Source organism: Agelaius tricolor, unplaced genomic scaffold, assembly GCF_023055355.1.
Source record: "Agelaius tricolor isolate 1412-34295 unplaced genomic scaffold, bAgeTri1.0.p SCAF_24, whole genome shotgun sequence".
Lineage (NCBI taxonomy): Eukaryota > Metazoa > Chordata > Aves > Passeriformes > Icteridae > Agelaius > Agelaius tricolor.
The window spans coordinates 8,228,986-8,248,119 of NW_027269284.1; the positions used below are offsets into that span (position 1 = coordinate 8,228,986).

General features: G+C 43.6%; 1 protein-coding gene across 1 annotated transcript in view; it reads right to left on the minus strand.

Moving 5' to 3' along the window:
• CPZ (carboxypeptidase Z) overlaps nucleotides 1-9,579 on the minus strand; it is a 34,256-nt gene extending 24,677 nt beyond the window's left edge. Inside the window, exon 1 of the mRNA XM_071447345.1 lies at nucleotides 9,348-9,579. Coding sequence (XP_071303446.1) covers nucleotides 9,348-9,435 — 88 coding nt within the window. The 5' untranslated portion in view covers nucleotides 9,436-9,579. The remainder of the gene's footprint in view (nucleotides 1-9,347) is intronic.
• Nucleotides 9,580-19,134: the final 9,555 nt, after the last annotated feature.

Below are 19,134 nucleotides of genomic sequence, written 5' to 3' on the forward strand. Positions count from 1 at the left end.
TAAGCAACATGGCCAGTGCTCATTAACAAAGATGCTGACTGAAGAGGATAAATCTATTTTTTAGATGAGGTACCAAATCCATATAAATCTTTTCCATTGCAACTGAAATCATTCATCTCAGTATGTAATAAGCAGAGGTAATTCTGCAACACCTCTGCTTAGTGGGTAAAGCTTTTCCACTACCTGTGATCCAGGATCCCCTTTACAAACTCAAAGATACCAAGACTCACTCACTGATTAGCAAAAGCAGCTCCTTGCTGCTGGATCCTAAACCTGGATCTGTCACCCTGTTCTTCTAAGTTCTTCTAAGCTTTCCGATGTTCTTGTAATGAACTTTCTCACACGCTTTTCTCTAAATTATTATTATTTTGCATTCTTTTCTGGAGAAGGAGAAATTTGATGGACTGATGGTTTGTCCAGTGTCATTGGAGAGGTGGCACTGTCATTCTCCAAGCCACTGTCACTTTTGAAAATCTATAAATGCTTGAGTCAGAAATTAAACGTCCTTCTTTTTACTTTGGAGATTCCAGTGTCCGCATAGTTTTGTTTCGTGTCCTATAGTGACATCGATCTAAACCTACATCTAGATCTAAGCTAAAATTAGATTTAAGCCTCACACTATTGCAGCATACTGTGGCATTTTCTCTCTGTCTCTCCTTATTAAAGACATCCATGCTACTTCTTCTGGCCACCTCTCCCCATCATGCAAGCTCCTGTATGACCCATGTATACATATAAACATAACCCATGTATGTATATAAACACCCAGGACTGAAACAGCTTGAGATTTCAGGTCATCAGGAGTCAGTATACATAAATCAAGAGAGAAAAGGTCTGGTTTATACCAAACCTTGCTTTATAGCCAGCCTTAAATATGTGTGCTGATGTGGTGTTTGGACCTTCCCAGTGTTTCCTAACACCAATGCTTACATATGTTTTGGAGGGTGCAGCTCTGCAGGGGCCAAGGATAATTCTGCAGAATGTGTGCTTACATAAATAAGTGTGGATACACGTAGCTGGGCCAGAGCCTGCCTGCCTGGAGAGCCAGCAGCAGGAAGCTCCCAAGGCCAGCTCCAGGCTGCAGCTGTACGATCTGTTCCTGCAACCTTGCACCCACTGGCCGGGGTCTCTGCACAGAGAAATCACCAGAAAATCCCCATCCCTGCCCATGACAGCTCATTTTCTCTAAGCTCTGGCAATACCAGAAGAGTTCAGCCACTCCTTTCTTCATTTTCATAAGAGAAATGACAGGGGCTGATATACAAAGAGTTTCTCAGGTTTCCCAATTCACTTGGCAGGCTTCAATTGCTGCTTCTTCTGTGCTTGAAAGAGTCTAAAATTTTTCAATTTTTTTGTGTAAAGGTTTCCCTGGGCTCAAAGGAAGACAGTGTCACCTCCTCTCAAAGTCCCATCCACCGACAGGTTGGTACAGAGGGACCTTTTTCTTCCTGACCCAGAACAGCCTTTTCAATTTTTTATGTTTATTTTTGTACTCTAACTATTCCACTAGAGCTACAAAAGTCCTTTCAGTAGCACAGCTTCTATTTAAGATTATGGATAAAATAGCTTATTGAAGAGGAGAAAAGCCATTTCAAGCTTTCTGAGCTCTCTCTATAAAATACGCTTCTGGTTTTAATTTGCAAAGGCAAGCTTGAAAATCTACAATGCAGCACATACATATTTTACTGCCAAGCTTACATTTTTTCCCCTTGATGACTCAGCACCAAAGGAAGAAAGCTGCTGTGATTAACCCTAACCCAGACAACAGAGCTCAACAGCTACTTCTAGTACCATGGGCTGGCCAGTTGCCTTTTCAAGAGCAAAGCCAACAGGAGACTTGTGTAATTGATGATCTGGAATAAGCCCAAGGGCAAGTTTTAATCTGAAATATCTAAGTCATTCAGTGAGGCAGATGGGTAGGGGGGGGTGTGTTGGTCAGTACAGGTCAAAATAGATCAGATAATTTATATTGTAAAGACCAGCATACACCCTCACAGCTTTCTGGAATTCTTATAAATCTTTTATAAACTAGAAGAACATATGTATTCATTTTAGTCTGTTTATAGTGAACGCCTCCACTTTACACTTCCAAACAAAGCAGTTCAGTTCCTTATCACATTACTATTACTCTCCTGGCTGTTTCACATGGTTCAATCAAGTCAGTCTTTCAGTGATATTCTGCCTTTTTCACTAAATAGACAAAACTTAGTATCAGTAGAAAGATACAAACACAGGAAAAGCACTCAAATGACAAAGCATAACCTTCCAGAGCAGCTCCTAGCTACAGCAAAAAGACCAATGGCAGGACAAGATCCATTATATAACACTTAAATGGATCAGAAACATCAGGAGAAGGGTGTGGAAGAAGTGGAGATGTAAGGGGACTAGGGGCACAGTAATGAGAGAGCTGAGCAGCTCAGGCAGGGGGAAAATGGTTGAGCAGAAAGCCCAGAAGAGAGGGCAGCCACACACCCAAGGCACACATGCAGAGGCAGAAGTGGGGAAGATTCCCAGCCACAGAGAAGAAATTCCAGGAAAGCTGGAGGAGAGAGGAGTGCTTGCAAAAAGCAGCCACGTGGTTCACTCCATTTTCTGCATACATCAAATGTTTTGTGAGAAGAGGACTGAATAGATGTTATTAACCCTCCAGTAATTGCAGTAACTGCCTGGGGGAGGGGTGTGTTCAAAACAGGCAGAAGCAGTACCTAAGAGCTCTGTGCAGCCCTCCTTTAACCCTGCTCCCTCATTTGAAGAAGCCTGAAAGCACCTGAAAGAGATTAATGCCTCCTCTGCCTTTATTTTGCAGAGCAAGATCACAGCAGGAAGATCCAAGCCAGTGTTCATTGCCTATCACCCTCCTTTCCAACCCACCTGCTGCCTGGCATTTGGTTAAACATCCATTTTTATGGAATTACTGAAGGTGTGCCCACAGCTGACACTGCAATGACACTGCAATCAGCTCTTTTGGGATTGTTTCTCTCTCAGGACTGCTCTGGAGCCAGTGGGAAGGTGCTGCAGCTTTTCCATGGGTGATGTAAGGTCACAGCCTGCAGACCACAGGTCAAAATCTGTGCAGATGCACACCAAGACCTGCCACATGGCAAGGGCACAAAGACAGCCTTAGTGGGCACCCTTGTTTCTAGTTCAGATGTAACTTAAACATGTCTGCAGTTGTAGGTGGTGCCTAAAAGAACTGATGAAGAGTATTTCTATCTGTCTGTCTGTCCCCACCACTGCCTTGGTGCCTCTAGTGACTCTGGTATCACCCCAGCTGTGTCTCTGGCTGGTAAGTGCTGCTCCAAGGAGTCCTTCAGGAGTTGAAAATTCTGAATATAAACACAGTTCCCTAAACAAAACCTACTAAATGCCTTTTTCTGACCTCAGCTGAGATATTTTCCAAGTTGCAAGGGAAAAATTACCCACTGGGAGAAGAAAATGCAACAAAGGTGATGACAACAAAGTGGGCCAGCAGTTGCCAAATTGGTTGAAGGTTTAGTCAGCTTCACATGTGACAGGGCTGCTGCTGAACAAGGATTTCCTGTGCACCAGGATGGTCTGGAGACACAGGGAAATAATCTCTCAGGGTCTGGTCAGTGAAGGAAGAGGAAAAAAGCTCAAATCTGGGGGATGATGGCATTAAAATCAGCTGGGGTAAGTAAGTGGAATAGGTCAGGAATTCTCTACAACTATCATCTAAAGGATCAATTTTTTTTTGCCAGGTTGCCTGGTGAAGGATGAAAACACCTATCAATCAGGTAATCTGGGTCTGTGATGCCCCCATAGCTTTACTTTGTGACCATGCACTCCTTACAGCTCAGTTCCCATGGTTTAAGGATGCAGTACTCTCCAAGTGCTTTGGCCAACAACCTACCACAGTTAAAAGCTTTCCTTTAAGCAAGGCCAACTCTGTTGAATGCCATGGGACAAAGGATCATGTCTGAAAAATTGAGGGCTTTATCTTTTCTGCCACAATCTTTCCAAAATATTTGCCAAAATATCATCCCATCCTCTTTAAACAGTGAATCCATCCCCCTAGATCAACTCTGTCTTTTCTTTAGTTTAGAAGTATGAGGACTATTATAATTAACACCACATTTGATTCTTCTGTAAGTAGAGTTTTAACCAAATGTGGTACTTTTATGTTACAAAAGATTGACAGTTAATTTAACAACCTTGACTTAAATCTGTGCCTTAATATCATATTGTCTCTTAGATAAATGTATCCTATTATAACCCTAAAAATTGGGTGTCAATTATATCAGTGGAGTTACAAGAGTATAAATTAAGGGATTGAAATTTCAGCTTTATTTTTTAAGTGGACAAAGTAACCTCAAGTCCTAAATTCCACTGATCTGTGACAGATGTATCCAGCTGTGAGGATTCAGCAGTGATAAAAGCCCTGGGTCATAAAAGCTCAGCAAAGAGACCAGGACATGGCCCACCAGCCTCAAACACCATGCTCACAACATGATAGGTGACTTCTGATGGTATCTCCATGCCCAGCCCTGCATCAGGCAATAACACATGACATTCATCCAGCATTTGGCCCAGGCTTCAGAAGGGGTTGGCTCTCACAAGGCACCAGCAGCCCCAAGGGGACCATGGCAGCTGTCAGCCAGCGAGCATCCTCAAACACTGTGACTGTGTGAAGGGAGAGGTATTGTCTAGAAATGTTATAGGAGATCAACCATTAGTGTTATTAAATCTTGCTAAAAGCCTAGCTGTGACTAAGAGCAGTGGGGTTTTGTTCAAGTTTTGACTATGTATGCACACCCCCACACTTTAAAGATGTCTGTACAAGTATTCTGAAGAAAACTTTGCCTTCAGATTAAAATCATGTATAAATCATTTCAGCAGTATAAGGAGATACCTGTGTATTTTATTTTCAATATAAACTTTTCCCTCATAAGTGTCTGTTTCTGACCCCATTTCCTATGTTAAAAGGAGCTGAAGGCCAGTGTTGCTAAAATAATAATTGTGTAGAAATCCTAGAGCCACTGGCAGGAATTCAGCAGAGCTCACATGATTCAGTGATGACAACTGGCTTCACAAAGAGCAGAAATTTCTCATCTTGTGAGTGAGCATGATGTAGATGCTAGTTGTGCATTTTTTTGTTTTGACACAACTTGGACACATCCATCTCAGGTCCAGCCAGTGCTATTCCTGCAGCCTGTGGCAGCACAGTCCTGTGGCCATGCTCCATGTCAGCACCTGCCAGTGCCAGCCACAGCAGGATAAGGGACCACCCCACCGGGGCAGGGGGAAGACCCCAGCCCACTGCCAGGTCACTCAGTGCAAGCACAGGAGCAGCAGCAGCTGGAGAGGCTCTGCCTCTGTGTGTGCACAGGTTTCACCAGGAAACCAGCATGAGAAACATCCACAGCAGGTGAACGAATTTGCTCAGGTCTCATGGACTGGGGCCAGTGTGAAGGTCATAGGAGGAAATAACTTCTGCATTTTTTTTGCCTTTTGCTTAGCAAAAGCTGTGGCACATTGCGGAGTTTGGAGCTGCAAAGAAGAGAGGAAAGGTATAACATCTCTATGTGAACACACTTTTTCTGTCAGTCTTATTTAGTGTTATAGCTCAGAGAAGAGCCAGTGGCACAAAATCTGTCCTGGGCTCCAGAATATATACTGTAATTGTCCCCTGCTCCCTGCCCTGGTGGTTTCTCACTCCTCATCTCTCTTCCTTGTACCTCCCCACTCTCTCATCTCCACTGGCTAGAAGAGGCCAGAGATCCTCAGGATGGGACAATGTCTGTCTCAGGAGAAAGCCAAAATGATGAAAACAACAAGGTGTTTGGAAGAGGAGGAGAACCACAAGTGACAGGTGTGCCAGCCTGTCACGCTGGCTGAGAGAGCACTCTGGCTGCTCTCCTACCTCCACAGCTTCAGGTTAAACAGCGCCACTCCTCTGGACAGGAGAGTAGGAGGCTCAGGGGGACCTTCTCCTTCTCTACAACTGCCTGGAGAGGGGTTGTAGTGAGGCTGGGGTCAGTCTCCTCCCAGGTAACAACTGAAAGGACAAGAGGAAACAGCCTCATGTTGCTCTAGGGGAGGTTTAGGTTGGATATTAGGAAAGATTTCTTCACAGAAAGGTCGTCAATCTTTGTAGCAGGCTGCCCAGAGGGCTGGTTGAGTCAGCATCCCAGGAAGGATTTAGAAGATGTGTAAATGTGCTGCCCAGGGACCTGGTGTGGCGCTGAACCTGGCAGTGCTGGGCTCATGGTTTAACTCGAGGATCACAGCGGCCGTTTCCAGTAGCAATTCCATGGCTCCATCTGCCAGGCTGTGCCCCTGCCCGAACACCCTTCAGGCGCTGGGGCAGGCCCGGGCGGGCGGCAGAAGGCCCGGGCGGGCGGCAGAAGGCCCGGGCGGGCGGCAGAAGGCCCGGGCGGGCGGCAGAAGGCCCGGGCGGGCGGCAGAAGGCCCGGGCGGGCGGCAGAAGGCCCGGGCGGGCGGCAGAAGGCCCGGGCGGGCCCGCTGGCCCTGAGGCGGGCCCGGCCGGTGCCGCCTCAGCCGTGCGGACGGGCCGAGCAGGGGCCGCACGGGGGCACCACAGGCGGCGGCGGCGGGGCCCAGCCCGAGGCCGGGGCCGAACCGGGTTGGGCTCCCCGCACACCCTCTGAGAGCCGGGGGTTCGCAACCCCACTGCAACACCCCTGTACCCCTGGAATTCCGCAGAAAAGCGCTCCCTGAATACAAGTAACCGGAACGGAAAGGAATTGCTGCTTTTAGCATCACTATGGATAAAGAGTTTTTCGCTGTTTTGTCCCATTCTGGAAGTGTTCAAGGCCAGGCTGGATGGGGGCTGGAGCAATCTGATCTAGTGGGAGATGTCTCTCTCTGTTCAAGGCAGGGGGGTTGGAGCGAGATGACCTTTAAGGTCCCGTCCAGCCCAAACCCTTCTATCATTCTATTATACAGCCTCAGCCTGACCCCAGTGGCATCACAATTGTAGAGTTGTTCCTAGCTGCCAGGAAAGTCACCTATTTGAAGATATATCACTTCAGTCTGCCTCTGTGGGTTTTTAGTTTTGTTGTCAATATTTATAAAGCACTTCATTTAACTAATTACCACTGGACTACATCAGTCAGTAGCAGAGATGCACAACTTGGATAAAGAGGAACCTGTTTTATTAGCTCCCTCTGAAAATGTTTGGCCATTTCCATGCTAAACTGTATTTTTCTCACCCAAACTATAGGCTAAGAGGCCGGTTAAACTCATAAGGGTCTGACAATGGGACCTCATAGCATGTCATCTGAGAGAGACAGAGCTTACTGACTGCCCAGGAATACAGGACACAGCCATGGAGAAGGCATCTGGCCTCTCTCAGTGCCACAGCTCCCAAATGCTGACTAAAAAGCCCACCACACAGTGTATGATGCCTCTGTCATATTGTGGAGCTGGATGACAGTAATCATTTCCTTATTTTTCTTAACAGAAAAGCACAAAGCATTTTCAAAGGATCTTGGTATTGTAAATCATGTTCCATTTTGGCTTCTTATAAAGAAAAAAAAAAGCAGAATGAGTCACTGCAGAACAAATACCACCAGGAAGCCTGCAGAAAGCAACTCCAGCCTTGCTGGGAGTCAGGCAGTTGTACTGGCTCCTGCTGCTCTTTCCTGCAAGAGCAGCTCCAGGCTGGTCTCCTCTTAGAGGGCACTACAGGTCTGGCCACTGGGATACAGCAAGACCTACACAATGGATCCCAAAACAGGAGAGAAAATCCCACTGCTACAGCTGAAGATACAGCCTATGCCCTGAATGCTGAGAGGAGACCCCTGCAAGGTCCATTTGTGAACATGTGCATCAATGCAGGCCCCTTTCTTTTCATGTGGCCTGACATGATCTTATCCCCCCTTTAGAAAAGAAAGACCCTGGAGAAATCTGTCAGGTCTCTCAATGTCCAAGCTGCCTCTTTATTGTCTGACCCAACAGCCCTGCAGTAGGCAGTGTGTCCCCTCCCTGGCACACAATGTGGTGCCATTGACAGCTCTATTTCGCTTCCTCTAGCCATCCCTCCAGCAGCATATTCAGCTGCCTTTCTGCAAGCCCAGCCCTAAAGGCACCACAGCTGCCAACACACACAGAACACTCTCAGAATCACCCCTCAATGATCCATATATTTGTGGTTGCTGGGATTAATATCCCCATGGCAAGACCCTGATCAGCTGGAACTGGAGCATAATCATACCTCACAGAGAAAGGTCATGCTGCAAACCACACAGCCTCTTCCTGTAATTGGCTGTAAATAGTCTACAACTCTTCTCTTTGTGCAGCTTTATCCAAAAATAAAATCCCTTTAGGCTGTGGTAGACCTCACTTTGATGTTCATGGGAACAGCACTCTCAAATTATATGCAGTACATGGCACATGGACTGTACTGTACAGCAGTTCAATGCCAGTGACAGTCTATGGCTTATATTTAAGCACTGAAATACAGTTGAATTTCCTTGGGTAGCATTAAGGTCAGTTTCAGGTTAACTTATCTCTTCCTGTAATCCCATAAAATAAATATTTTTCTGACTCATTTTAAGTTTAGAGTCTCTGAAAATAGTTTTCCTGGAATAGACCTTGTCACTACACTGAAATTCATGTCTCCACTGTCCCCACATAATTAAGCACACTTGATAAAAAACATGTATTTTTAAAAGGCACTGTTAATATATTTTATTAGCCAAGTTGTTACTGAATCAAAACTTTCAATTAATTTAGTAGCATGTTCGTGTTTAACCTTTATTCTAAAGGATAAATCTGCTTTTCCAGTCTATCAACTCAAACAAATTCCATATTGCTTATAGCAAGCTAAAACACACCCTACAGCTGTCAGATCCTAATAAATCTCATACTTTGGACTTGAAATAAATGACCTAAAGCTAAATGTAAGGAAAAGCATTTTTTTTTCCTTAAGCAGAAAAGCATACAGGAGGTCAAAAGGTCACCTTCTTGCAATCTGACTACCACATTCCTAGAAGGCAAGGCCAGAGATGAGGTGAACCTTCCACATTCCCCATAAGAGTGAGGGGGGGTCCTTACAACTGGGAGCTACACAGATTGACAGAAAGACACCTCTGTGACAGCCTAAAGACAGTGATGACGAATCTTGATCAGCCTTGACATCACAGCCTTGTTTTTCTGTTGCACAGCCACCCAGTTCCCACCTCCTCATCCATGCTTCCCAGTTTCACCACCAGCAGTATGCAGATTTCCAAAGAGTTGATCCCCCTCATCTCTAGGGGAGAGTGACAGCTCCTATCTCCCTCCCCTTGGAGCTGGAACTCTTTACATATCTCCAGGAGAAGGCAGAAGAGAAGAAGGAGGACTTTAGGGGTGGTTAGCCTTACCTAGGGTCTCCTGGCCGGTTTCACAGCGGGGTGCTGGCTTGGTGGCTCTAAGCAGCCCAGCGAGGAGGAGCAGGAGCCTCAGGACCATGCTGGAGCCCCTTGCACAGCAGCACAGTGATGTGGCACTCAGTGCCTGATGGAGTGACTCCTCTGCCGAGCCTCAGCGCGGCTCTGGCTCTCGGAGCTGCAGAGGAAATCAGTGCACTGCAAGGGCATGCCCACGTCTCACAGTGTGTGCAGTCCAGGCGTCAGATTTCAGCTGCATTTCAGCTTGGAAAGCAAAAGGCTTTGAGACACAGAGGGAGGAGGAATGAGCTCCCCCTCCCCTCTGCCTCCAGACCGTCTCCCTCCTGCAGGCTGGTTTACAATTCCATAAACAGTTTGAGCAAAGGGGGGATCCTGCAGGGTTGTGCCCCCCTGGGTCCCTTTGGTCTTCATGCAACACTTTTCCTAAGGGACAAGGGACATTCATGAATGTGTGTCTCTCTGAAGCCAAGAGAACTGTCTGGAGAGAGCAGGGGGAAGAGACGGAAAAGCAAACAACTGAAAGCAACTTTCCTCAAACTGTGGTATTTCATCACATACTTAACTGCAAGTTTAGAACAAACATGACAGTGAAAGGACTCTGAGCTGCATTCTTCCAGCACACAGAGAATGGGAACACACAGAACAGCCACCAGGATCCCCCTCTGCATGCTCCTCCTGGGCATTTTACTTAAGATAAGATCAAGTTGTCTGGAGGGATTCCAGTGTTTTCTGTCTATTCTTAAAAAAATAACAACTTCACAAACGACTAGAAGAGATTCCAGGACAGCATTATAAGGTTTAAACTGGACAGTAAATCTACATTAGGTTGATAGTAAATTGATCTTTTAATTTTCTTGTTTGGTTGGTTTTGGTGGGTTTTTTTCAGTATATTTTAAAGAAATATGTATTGTATGTTTTAATTTCTTTGCAACAGGTATGGTGGAGAAGCATACCTTAATTAAGATGCAAATTCCTCAATTCTTACCTACACATCAGAAAACATCCCATATCAAAAAAAAAAGGGATTTTTTTCCCTCAAAAATCTAGACCTAAACAGACAAAAGCATCCTATCTTTTTCAGGCAGTGCGTGTTCCTTTGAGAACATATACCTGCTTATACAGAAGAGCAGAGAATTTGTCCTTGCAGGCAGAGCATGCTGGCTCCTGCTGCTCAGTGTTGGAGATCAGTAGGGAGTTATGGTGCTGTATGATAATGTAATCAAATGAACCCCCCATAGGGAAACCACTAAAGAGGCTGACAGGGCAGGAGAATGCTGTGTGTGTCTCAAAAAGTAATTGATGTCTCATCTCATTTGAAAGGGATGCATTGAGAAGCTCAGCAGTCAAGTATGTCCTCTGCTTCCAGGCTCGGCAAGGCAGGTTGGCTTTTTATCTTCAGGATTTCCCTCTAGATCTGGAGACTGCAGAGTCTGCCCTGTCTAAACTGACTAAACAGTACCAAAGCCTATCAGGGTTTGAAGAACAAACTTCCAAGGACAAGAATACTATTTACCTGCCTTATTTTTTGTCCTGATCACACAGCAGTATGGCTGGACCCTCAAGAAAAAAACAAACAAACAACAAAAAACAACAAAGCACTGGAAGTGTGGCCTCCAAGGGAACGAATACTTCACCTTCTGCCTAACTCCCCAACAACTGGCTGCTCTGAGTACCAATCTGCCACACTTGTACTTGATGTGCTCAGGTACAGCTGAGGGTGTGTTAAAGCCTGAGGCTTGCTGTGTGCCCAGCCTGTGCATTTTGTGTTAAAGGGGAAAAAGAAGCTGCTCAGAACTAAAAGGGATGTGGCTCAATTTTTTACAACAACAAAAGGCAGCAGAGGTTATACCTACAGACAAGCCAACCATCAGCCCTTGGAAATGTTCATGCCTGTACTGCAGTTTTCTGCAGCCCTTGAGAGTGTGAGGGGAGGGGGAGTGTGAGGGGAGATCCTGTCACATACATCCCAATGCTTGTGGTGGTGAACTCTGCTGCAGAAGTAATCCTGTACTATCTATAGTCCTGTCAGCTTTTCACTTCTTTTTTGTTGGCATGTTTTCCTGCCTGTATTTTCTCTGTTTGCTACCCTCCAGCATAGGCACTATGTCCTTGTGAGTGATTTCTCACCTCCACTGCACTTCAGTCACCATTGCCAATGTAGATGCCACGTACTTTGGGACCATGTGTTTTAAAATGTGGTCAGTGTCATTATTGTTGGATATTAGAAGTGAATTCAGACCATGTAAAACTTATGATGGGAAGGAGTAAAGGGTGGATCAGGGAGGCCAAGAGCAGGAAAATCAGAGGAGGAGATTAAAAGGCATGGCTGCATGCAGGTTGGCTGTGAGGCTGTACACTTGTCTGGGTCCTGGGCCTGATCACTGAAATCCAGTCTATTTCATATTCAATCCTTAACTTTTTTTTTTCTCCTACTATGCAATCCCCTCTCTGACCTAGGTATGCAAGCTGAATGGTCAAAATGCCAGCAACTGAGAGACTGAGGTGTAAGCTGCAAGATCTAGGTGTCAGCCTCTGGAGAGACCAGGAGGGTTTATATTTCCCAAGTGAACACAATCCTGTGTCCATGTGTAGGTTGCCAGCAAACTTCAGTCTGGATTAGCAGGCAAGTAGGAAAGGACTTATCTGAAAAGACTTGAGGTGTGTTCAGTGGCTGGGTAAAGGGCCCAGGGTGCAGACATGACCTGAGAGCTTGTGCTGATGTTTGAGGAGTCTGTGAGTGTGAGCCTGCCTGTGAAGCCAGAGTGGGAGCATTTGTGCTTTCACCAGTGAGCCTCCAAACTGAGCAGCCACAGAGGGACAGCAGGACTGGGCTCTGTGCACTTATGTGAGTGCTGGTGGCAAACCAGCTTGTCTGGAGTCATGTGTGTGTGCTTGCCACTGTGGGACTCACCCTCATCTGTGGTGTGAACTTGCACATGTCCCCATTGCCTGGATGACACCAGAAACGTCACATCCTTCACAAGCTCCACTGCATCAACTAAATAAAGCTGTCAGTAGCTGGCAAGCTCCAAGCTTCTTTGTTCTTCAGCTTTCAGAGACTATTGACATTCAATCAGGGTGTCTATTTGATACCAGGATAAAAAATTTAGAGCATAAGTAGGATAGATGGGGCCTAAGAATGACATTCAGGTAATTAAAAACAAAGTAAATTTATCAGTTTATCACCACCATCTATAATTTTTTTTCGTGCTTTCATGCCCTAAGGTACAGAAAACAGAAGGTTTGGAAGGGTTATTTCACTTTTAGCTTAGATTGCCTGTTCTTTTCTTCTTTTCCAAGGGATTTGATCCCAGTGTGTCTTTCTGTGAAGGTTTGGCATGTTTGTCACCACTAGGTTCCCCTGTAGACCTGCACCTTTCTGAGGGGAGCAGTAGTTCAGATACTGTTCTTACCACTTATACAATATTTCCTGCCTTCCAGCATTTCTAACTTGTGTGGGGTTTTTTCAGCCCATTGTAAGCAGTTTGTGTATATCATTTGCCCTTCTCATATTTTTGTTGTGGGACTAGCAGGAATTGCACAGCTGCATGACCAAACCTAAAAGCATTAAAAGCACCTAGGACAGGGATGGTTGGGCATAGAGGGATTTCCTGACCTCTCTGTTTTCTTTGCTGTGTTTAGTAAATCTTCTCATCTTAGGAAGTTGAAAACAAGTTCTGGCTTAGGGTTAAATATACTATTTTCACCCCAATTCTAAAAGAATCTTAAAAATGAACCAATGAATCCCAGACTGTTAAACAACACCGGGGTTCCATCATTTGCATTTGAATCACTGCAATCAATAAAGGTTGATAATTTCACTAGCTGCTGTTGCTGACTGTGTTTTCCTGATCTGACCTTTCTGTTAGCCTGCAGTCCACAGTACAGCAGCAATCCAGAAATCCTCAGACTGGACTAAATACCAAAAATGGTTTATGTCCTTGGCAGGTACTCAAAGTGGGATTAAATACAGTACATTTAACTTGCTTGCATTCTCATGATTCTTACTCTTGTAAGATAAATTTAGCAGAGGAATATCTTAGATTTAGACAGGCTTTCATTACCTGTTTCTTTTTTATTTTGACTCTGCTGAGAGGAGGTTGAACATTAAACAGAAGCAGTGTTGTCTAGATAACTTTTCAGAAGGACAAACAGAGACCAGATGAAAATGCTACTTCATGGCTTGTTATTCTCTCCCTTACTAGGTGCTAGTGAAGCTGGCAGAAAGTGTTTGGCAGCACATCACATCTGCTCCAGCACAAAGTCAGCAGCTGTGGTTTCAGGACTTTACAGCGGTTTAAATTAATCCAGGAGATATTTTAATTGCACAGAGGCAACCAATTGCATTCTGTGGGTTTTGTTTATTTTTGGTTTTTTCCTCCCTGTTTCAGTTTCTGAAAAACAGGGCAGAGAAGAGGAACTGGTCTCAGGACAGACAGGGAGTAAATCAGCAAATTCCTACAAAGCAATAGCAATATTTCAAAAAATCCAACCCTGTTCTACCTGTCTTTGCAAGACCTTATCTCCCTATGAACGGATTGAGCTTCATGTAACAGCAGAGAACTGGGAAAGGCCCACAAGGGCTTCTCTTTCAGCTTCTAGATGCTAAGTTAAAAAAGGAAAACAAATTTGTTCTCCAAACAAAGATTTCTAATTCAAATTAACATGCATCTGGATAAGAGAGATGGCTAATTTCTTCTAAAGATACACAGGCTATTCTGAGCTTTGCACTTAAGCAGATATTTTGGGATATTTCTCTGTGCCTTCTGGCACCATCTACATTATACTTGGGGAGCTTTTAACTTTCTCATTGAGAGTTTTTTCAGTGGTACCTTTTATCTCAACTTTCAATTTGTTCCCCTTATGACCCACAGGATTAAAAACTTCAGTTTAGAAACTGCCACACATAAACATTAAGTGCTGGAAATTTGATTGAGAGACTACAAAGAAAAGACCACAAGAACAAATTCTCCTGTTTTCCAAAATTTTAACCTAGAATGGATCATGGACTGCAACTGCCTACATGTCTCAAATACTTCAAAATTCCCTGTTGACTCTACCAGTTATTTTTTATCATTATTGATCAAGTACATATTTGTACCAAGTCACTAAGGGAGAAAGAATAATGCTCCAATAAACCTCAGTGTGAACCAGTTTCACCATACTCAAAAAATTAAATTTCCTGCAATTTGTTTTTTTTTAATTTTATTTTGACATGTCTTGCCAATTTCTTTCCCCCAGTTTTTCCCTCATAAGCTGGAAACAAAAGCAAGCAATGAGTGGGTGGGTTTACTTCCCTCACTTAATATTATAGTCACAGACACATCTTTCCTTCCTGATTACATATAATACATGTTAAAAAATGCAGCTCTTGAAAAATATTTAAATTATTTAAATTCAATACAAGTACTGTCAGTGATAATTAAATTCTGGTTTTATCTTCTGACTTGTCACAGATTAACTAAGTCACTGACCCACAAAATTAGTTGCTTATACCACATCCAGGTGATTCACTGAGCTGATCCTATCAAAATGCAGAAGAACACAATTAAAACTGGAGAAGACCCTACCATCCCCAAAAGATTCAACTGGCTACATGCCTTTCCTTTAGCCTACCCTTCATGTGGTCTCTGTGCTTGTTTCAGTTAATCAGTAAGAAATGAAGCTGCTCAGAAAGTTTCTTTTGATGACAGGAGAAAATGATATCTAGTTAAAATTCATCCATGATCAAAGGCACCAATGATACAAAAGACTGGAAAGGAACCTGGCACCAGATGGTAGAACGAGACCACAAAGGGACAACAGTAATAAATATGATTCTATATCCAGCAGAACATGTGCAAAATAGCATGCACTGATCACCAGATCCTGCTATAAGCACACAATATTATTTAAATTTAATCATTAAAGAGATAGGGCTGACATAAGGACCTTGTTATCCTCTCAAAGGGCTGACATAAGGACCCTGTTATCCTGCCTCTTATTACTCCCACATGTAAAGTAGCAAAGCAGGATTGCTGCTGAGGGGTTACTGGTGATGCATTTTGCTGTTTTTGTTCAAGATGAGGCCCAAAGGTGACTCTGCCTGACTCCCATAAAGCAAGAAAAATAATACAAATATGTTCGTGAATCATAGAACTGAATATATAACAGCTACGAGGAAAAATGTGAGCTCAAAAAAGATCTGTGCTGAGAACTAAAGATCTTTCTTTTCTTCTGATCACAGATGGAGTATTAAAAATTAATGTAAGTTCTACCAGAAAAGAACTTGACAGTCCTATTTTGAGACTCATTTCACTTCATCTCTTCTCCCTGTCTCACAGAACATTAATGCCAAAACATTCAAAAGAAGTTCTCTGGGGCTTGCTTTTCACATTCACAGAGGTGCTGGGAAGCGTTTTGAAAAAGTGATTTGGAGTGCTGTAGTTTGTAGATACCCGATGGGGGAAATACTTAAGAGACCCTGATGCTTTTAAAGCAGATCCTTGGCATTTTCTGAAGAAAAATTAAGTTCCTCCAAGGCTGGCACTCCCCAGAAAACTGGGAGTTCATCTCAGATAGCAAGAACCAGTAGCCATTTCAGATGATACTGACATGACAGCTCTGAGGATTTTAACTTCACTTTCAGAAATACACTTCTGAGACATGAGTCTGACTTAACACCAGGAGAAAAATGGTGTTAAATAAGTCAATATAAAATGTTTAAAAATATATTTAAGCAGTTTAAAATTACATAGCAGTATACTGAGAATCTATATCACGCTAAATATCTGTGCCATGATAATGTGTCTTAATATTTGGTTTTTTTTATAACATGGTTCCAACTCTTTAGAGTGGCATAGCCTATAAAAATAAACAGAGAATATTTTAAAAGATAAGGGGTTTTAGTTAAAATTTTATTTTCTGCATTTATTCAAAGAATTTGCAAAACATCTATTAGGGTATCAAAACATCTACCAGTGGAAACTTCAGACCAAATATAAAACCATCATTTTTTCCCCAGAAAATCATTGGAAGACAATATCTCTAGCCTGTGGTATTCAGGCATGCTCCACTCATCATGTTCAGATTAAAGATGTGCTGAATTGCCCACGGGCACCAAAGGTACTGGATAGAGATATCAGAGGGGCAGAGACCAGGCTGGAGGCTGTCCTGGAGCTCATGCAGGATCCCATACTGCCAGGATTTTCAGCAGCACAATACCCAGCCCCACAGAGCCACCACAAACAGCCTGCTGACCCCAGTGCTGTTCTCTCAGCTTCATCTACATGGGCATAACTCATGCCAGACCCACGTGCAGCATCCTGGCTCTCCAAGCCATTTGTAAGAAACTCATTGGTTTCTAGATTTCTATTTCAAATGAAGGTTGCACAGAGTCCTGTGTGGGGAGGGCAGGGTGGTGGTGCTGTGTCACTTTCAGGGATGCTCCTGGCTTGTCCCAGGGTCCAGCAGAGAGCTACAGAGTCCTGCAAGCACTGCCATGTGCCATCCTTCAGTCAGGCTATTGTGCATTCAATGACATGAGAAGCATGAGTATTCCCATTTTGGGAAAAGCATGAACAAATTGGAAAGGATTTGCAGAGAGTTAACAAAGTGGATGGGGGCTTTAAGCATTGACTCATCATGAGAAATAATTTGAGCTGTTGAATTTGGTTTTTTCTTGGCCAAATAATGAATAATTTGATAGTCAGGAGTCTGAAAAAATAACTTGAGTAAAGCAGGCTAAGACACAGTTATGAAGGGTCAAGAGAATCACCACAGGGCAGTAGGGAGAGTAAAAAACCAGTTAGAAGGTCTTAATTACTAGCCACAGGCTGAACTGTGAGAACAATACCATGGGCTAAACTCTGGGAACAGCTCCATCAGTTAGTCTAAAACTCCTCTCTGCTTTTCTAAAAACCCAGCATTCTGGAATAAAACCTCTGCCAGGGTAAAGTAATCCAGTGATACTGATATCATCATGTTTCCCTGGTTAAAGAGCTGACCCAGAACTGATAAATTTTGAACAAGTGTGAGAAATGCCTTTTTATCCACATATCAAACTGAACTCTATGGAAGAGATTTCTTCAGTCTACAAGGATTCAGGACAAGACCTTTAGCAGCTCCAAGACTGTCATTGGCCATTCTAGTCACTCCATTAACAACCTGAGCTACTGTGACACTGAGATCCCTATGAAAACTGGGAATTTGCATTTTTCTAACTTTCCTCAACCATTCATATCACTAAGTTATCTCTTACTATCATTAGAGAACAAAAAAGAACTAGTGTCTCATCAAAAAAACTAACTTTGTGGTCAAAATTTTTAATAGTAAGGACCTTCCTTTAAAGCACTGCTAAGCAGGACAAATTTGGAGAACAGATATCCCAAGAAATTCCTGAGTTTTTCCATTTCCTTGCAGATTATTTTGCTAGACAGAGCTTGAATCTCAACTTCTTTTTCCCTGGAGTAAACTGCATGGTACCAGAAGGCAAGTCCAACATCTGTGAGGAGCCCAGGGTCTCAGAGTAAACTATTTACATACTCCAGCTGATGTTGGTCCTGTTCTGCTTCCAGCAGCCACCCCCAGGGCTTGTCAAATCAATGTCATGGCAGTGGGGGAAATTACAAAGCTGAAGGTCCTGAGATCCATTTATCTGGGTTTTTTGCAGGTTCATATCGTGATACGAAAATCAACTGAAAATCCAAAGGTGGCTGACACTCAAAGGCTGAACCTGAGAGCTTCAGATTTGGTCATAGAGGCTCTGAAGTGCCAGGGCAATTACAGACATTCAGCCATTGCAGAAAGAGCCTGGAGAAACCCACTATGCATCCACATGGGGTAGGTTGCATTTCCATCCAATCTTCCCTTCATTATGCTTATTAGGACAGTAGGTGGGAAGATTTATGGAAGCTCTAACAATACGAATTTTATTTTTATGAGGAATTCATGCTGAATACCTTGATTCAGCCATAAATGGATATCTGGTAATTTTATCTGAAATTGAGAATGTGACAGTAGTCATATTATTACTCTATGTACCACTGACTGCAGAAATTGGTAGCTGTAATCCCAAGGGACAAAGTAGATTCAGTAAGATTCTTGGGTTTATTCCTTTATCAGCTTGCTTTCTTGAGCACAAAAAAGTGAGGGGCACAGCTTTCTTCCTAGTTTGTTTAATATGCATTTTGCAATCCTGCTCAGCTGTCCAAAATTAAAAACTGAAAAGGCTGTCAGTGGAAAACTGATTAAAGACAACAAAAAAAAAACTCACAGAAAACCAAAACCACAGGAAAAAAAAAAAAAAAAAGAAAAGAAAAAGTGAGAGTACCATCACAATAGCCCAAGGGAATGATGCATCAAGGAAAGAAGGGTCTGAAGATGAAGAACAGCCTGCCTTTCAGCTGACATGAGAAACCAGAGGGCAGGTAGAAACTTTACAAGCTGAGGAAGGTGGAGGAAGCATGGGAATTGACTGAGCTTCCAGCAGTAGATAAGGGAAGACAGGCTGGCAGAGATGCAAAGAGCAAATGCTGTTCATGTCTCTGTTCAGCTCTAAGGCCAGAGATTAAAATAATGCAGTAGGAGGTAATTTATGAATAGGAAGAATAAACAGGGGGTTTAAGAAGGAAGGAACATATCCTGGGTTTGAATCATTTTTTAGATGTCTGTCTAAAAAGTCCCTGTGTTGCCCTGGATCTGGAAGAAAGGAGCTTACAAGGTGCTCAGCAGAGAGGGGAAAGCAGGAATGTGCACAGCAGCCTGAGGAAGCTCAGGGAGA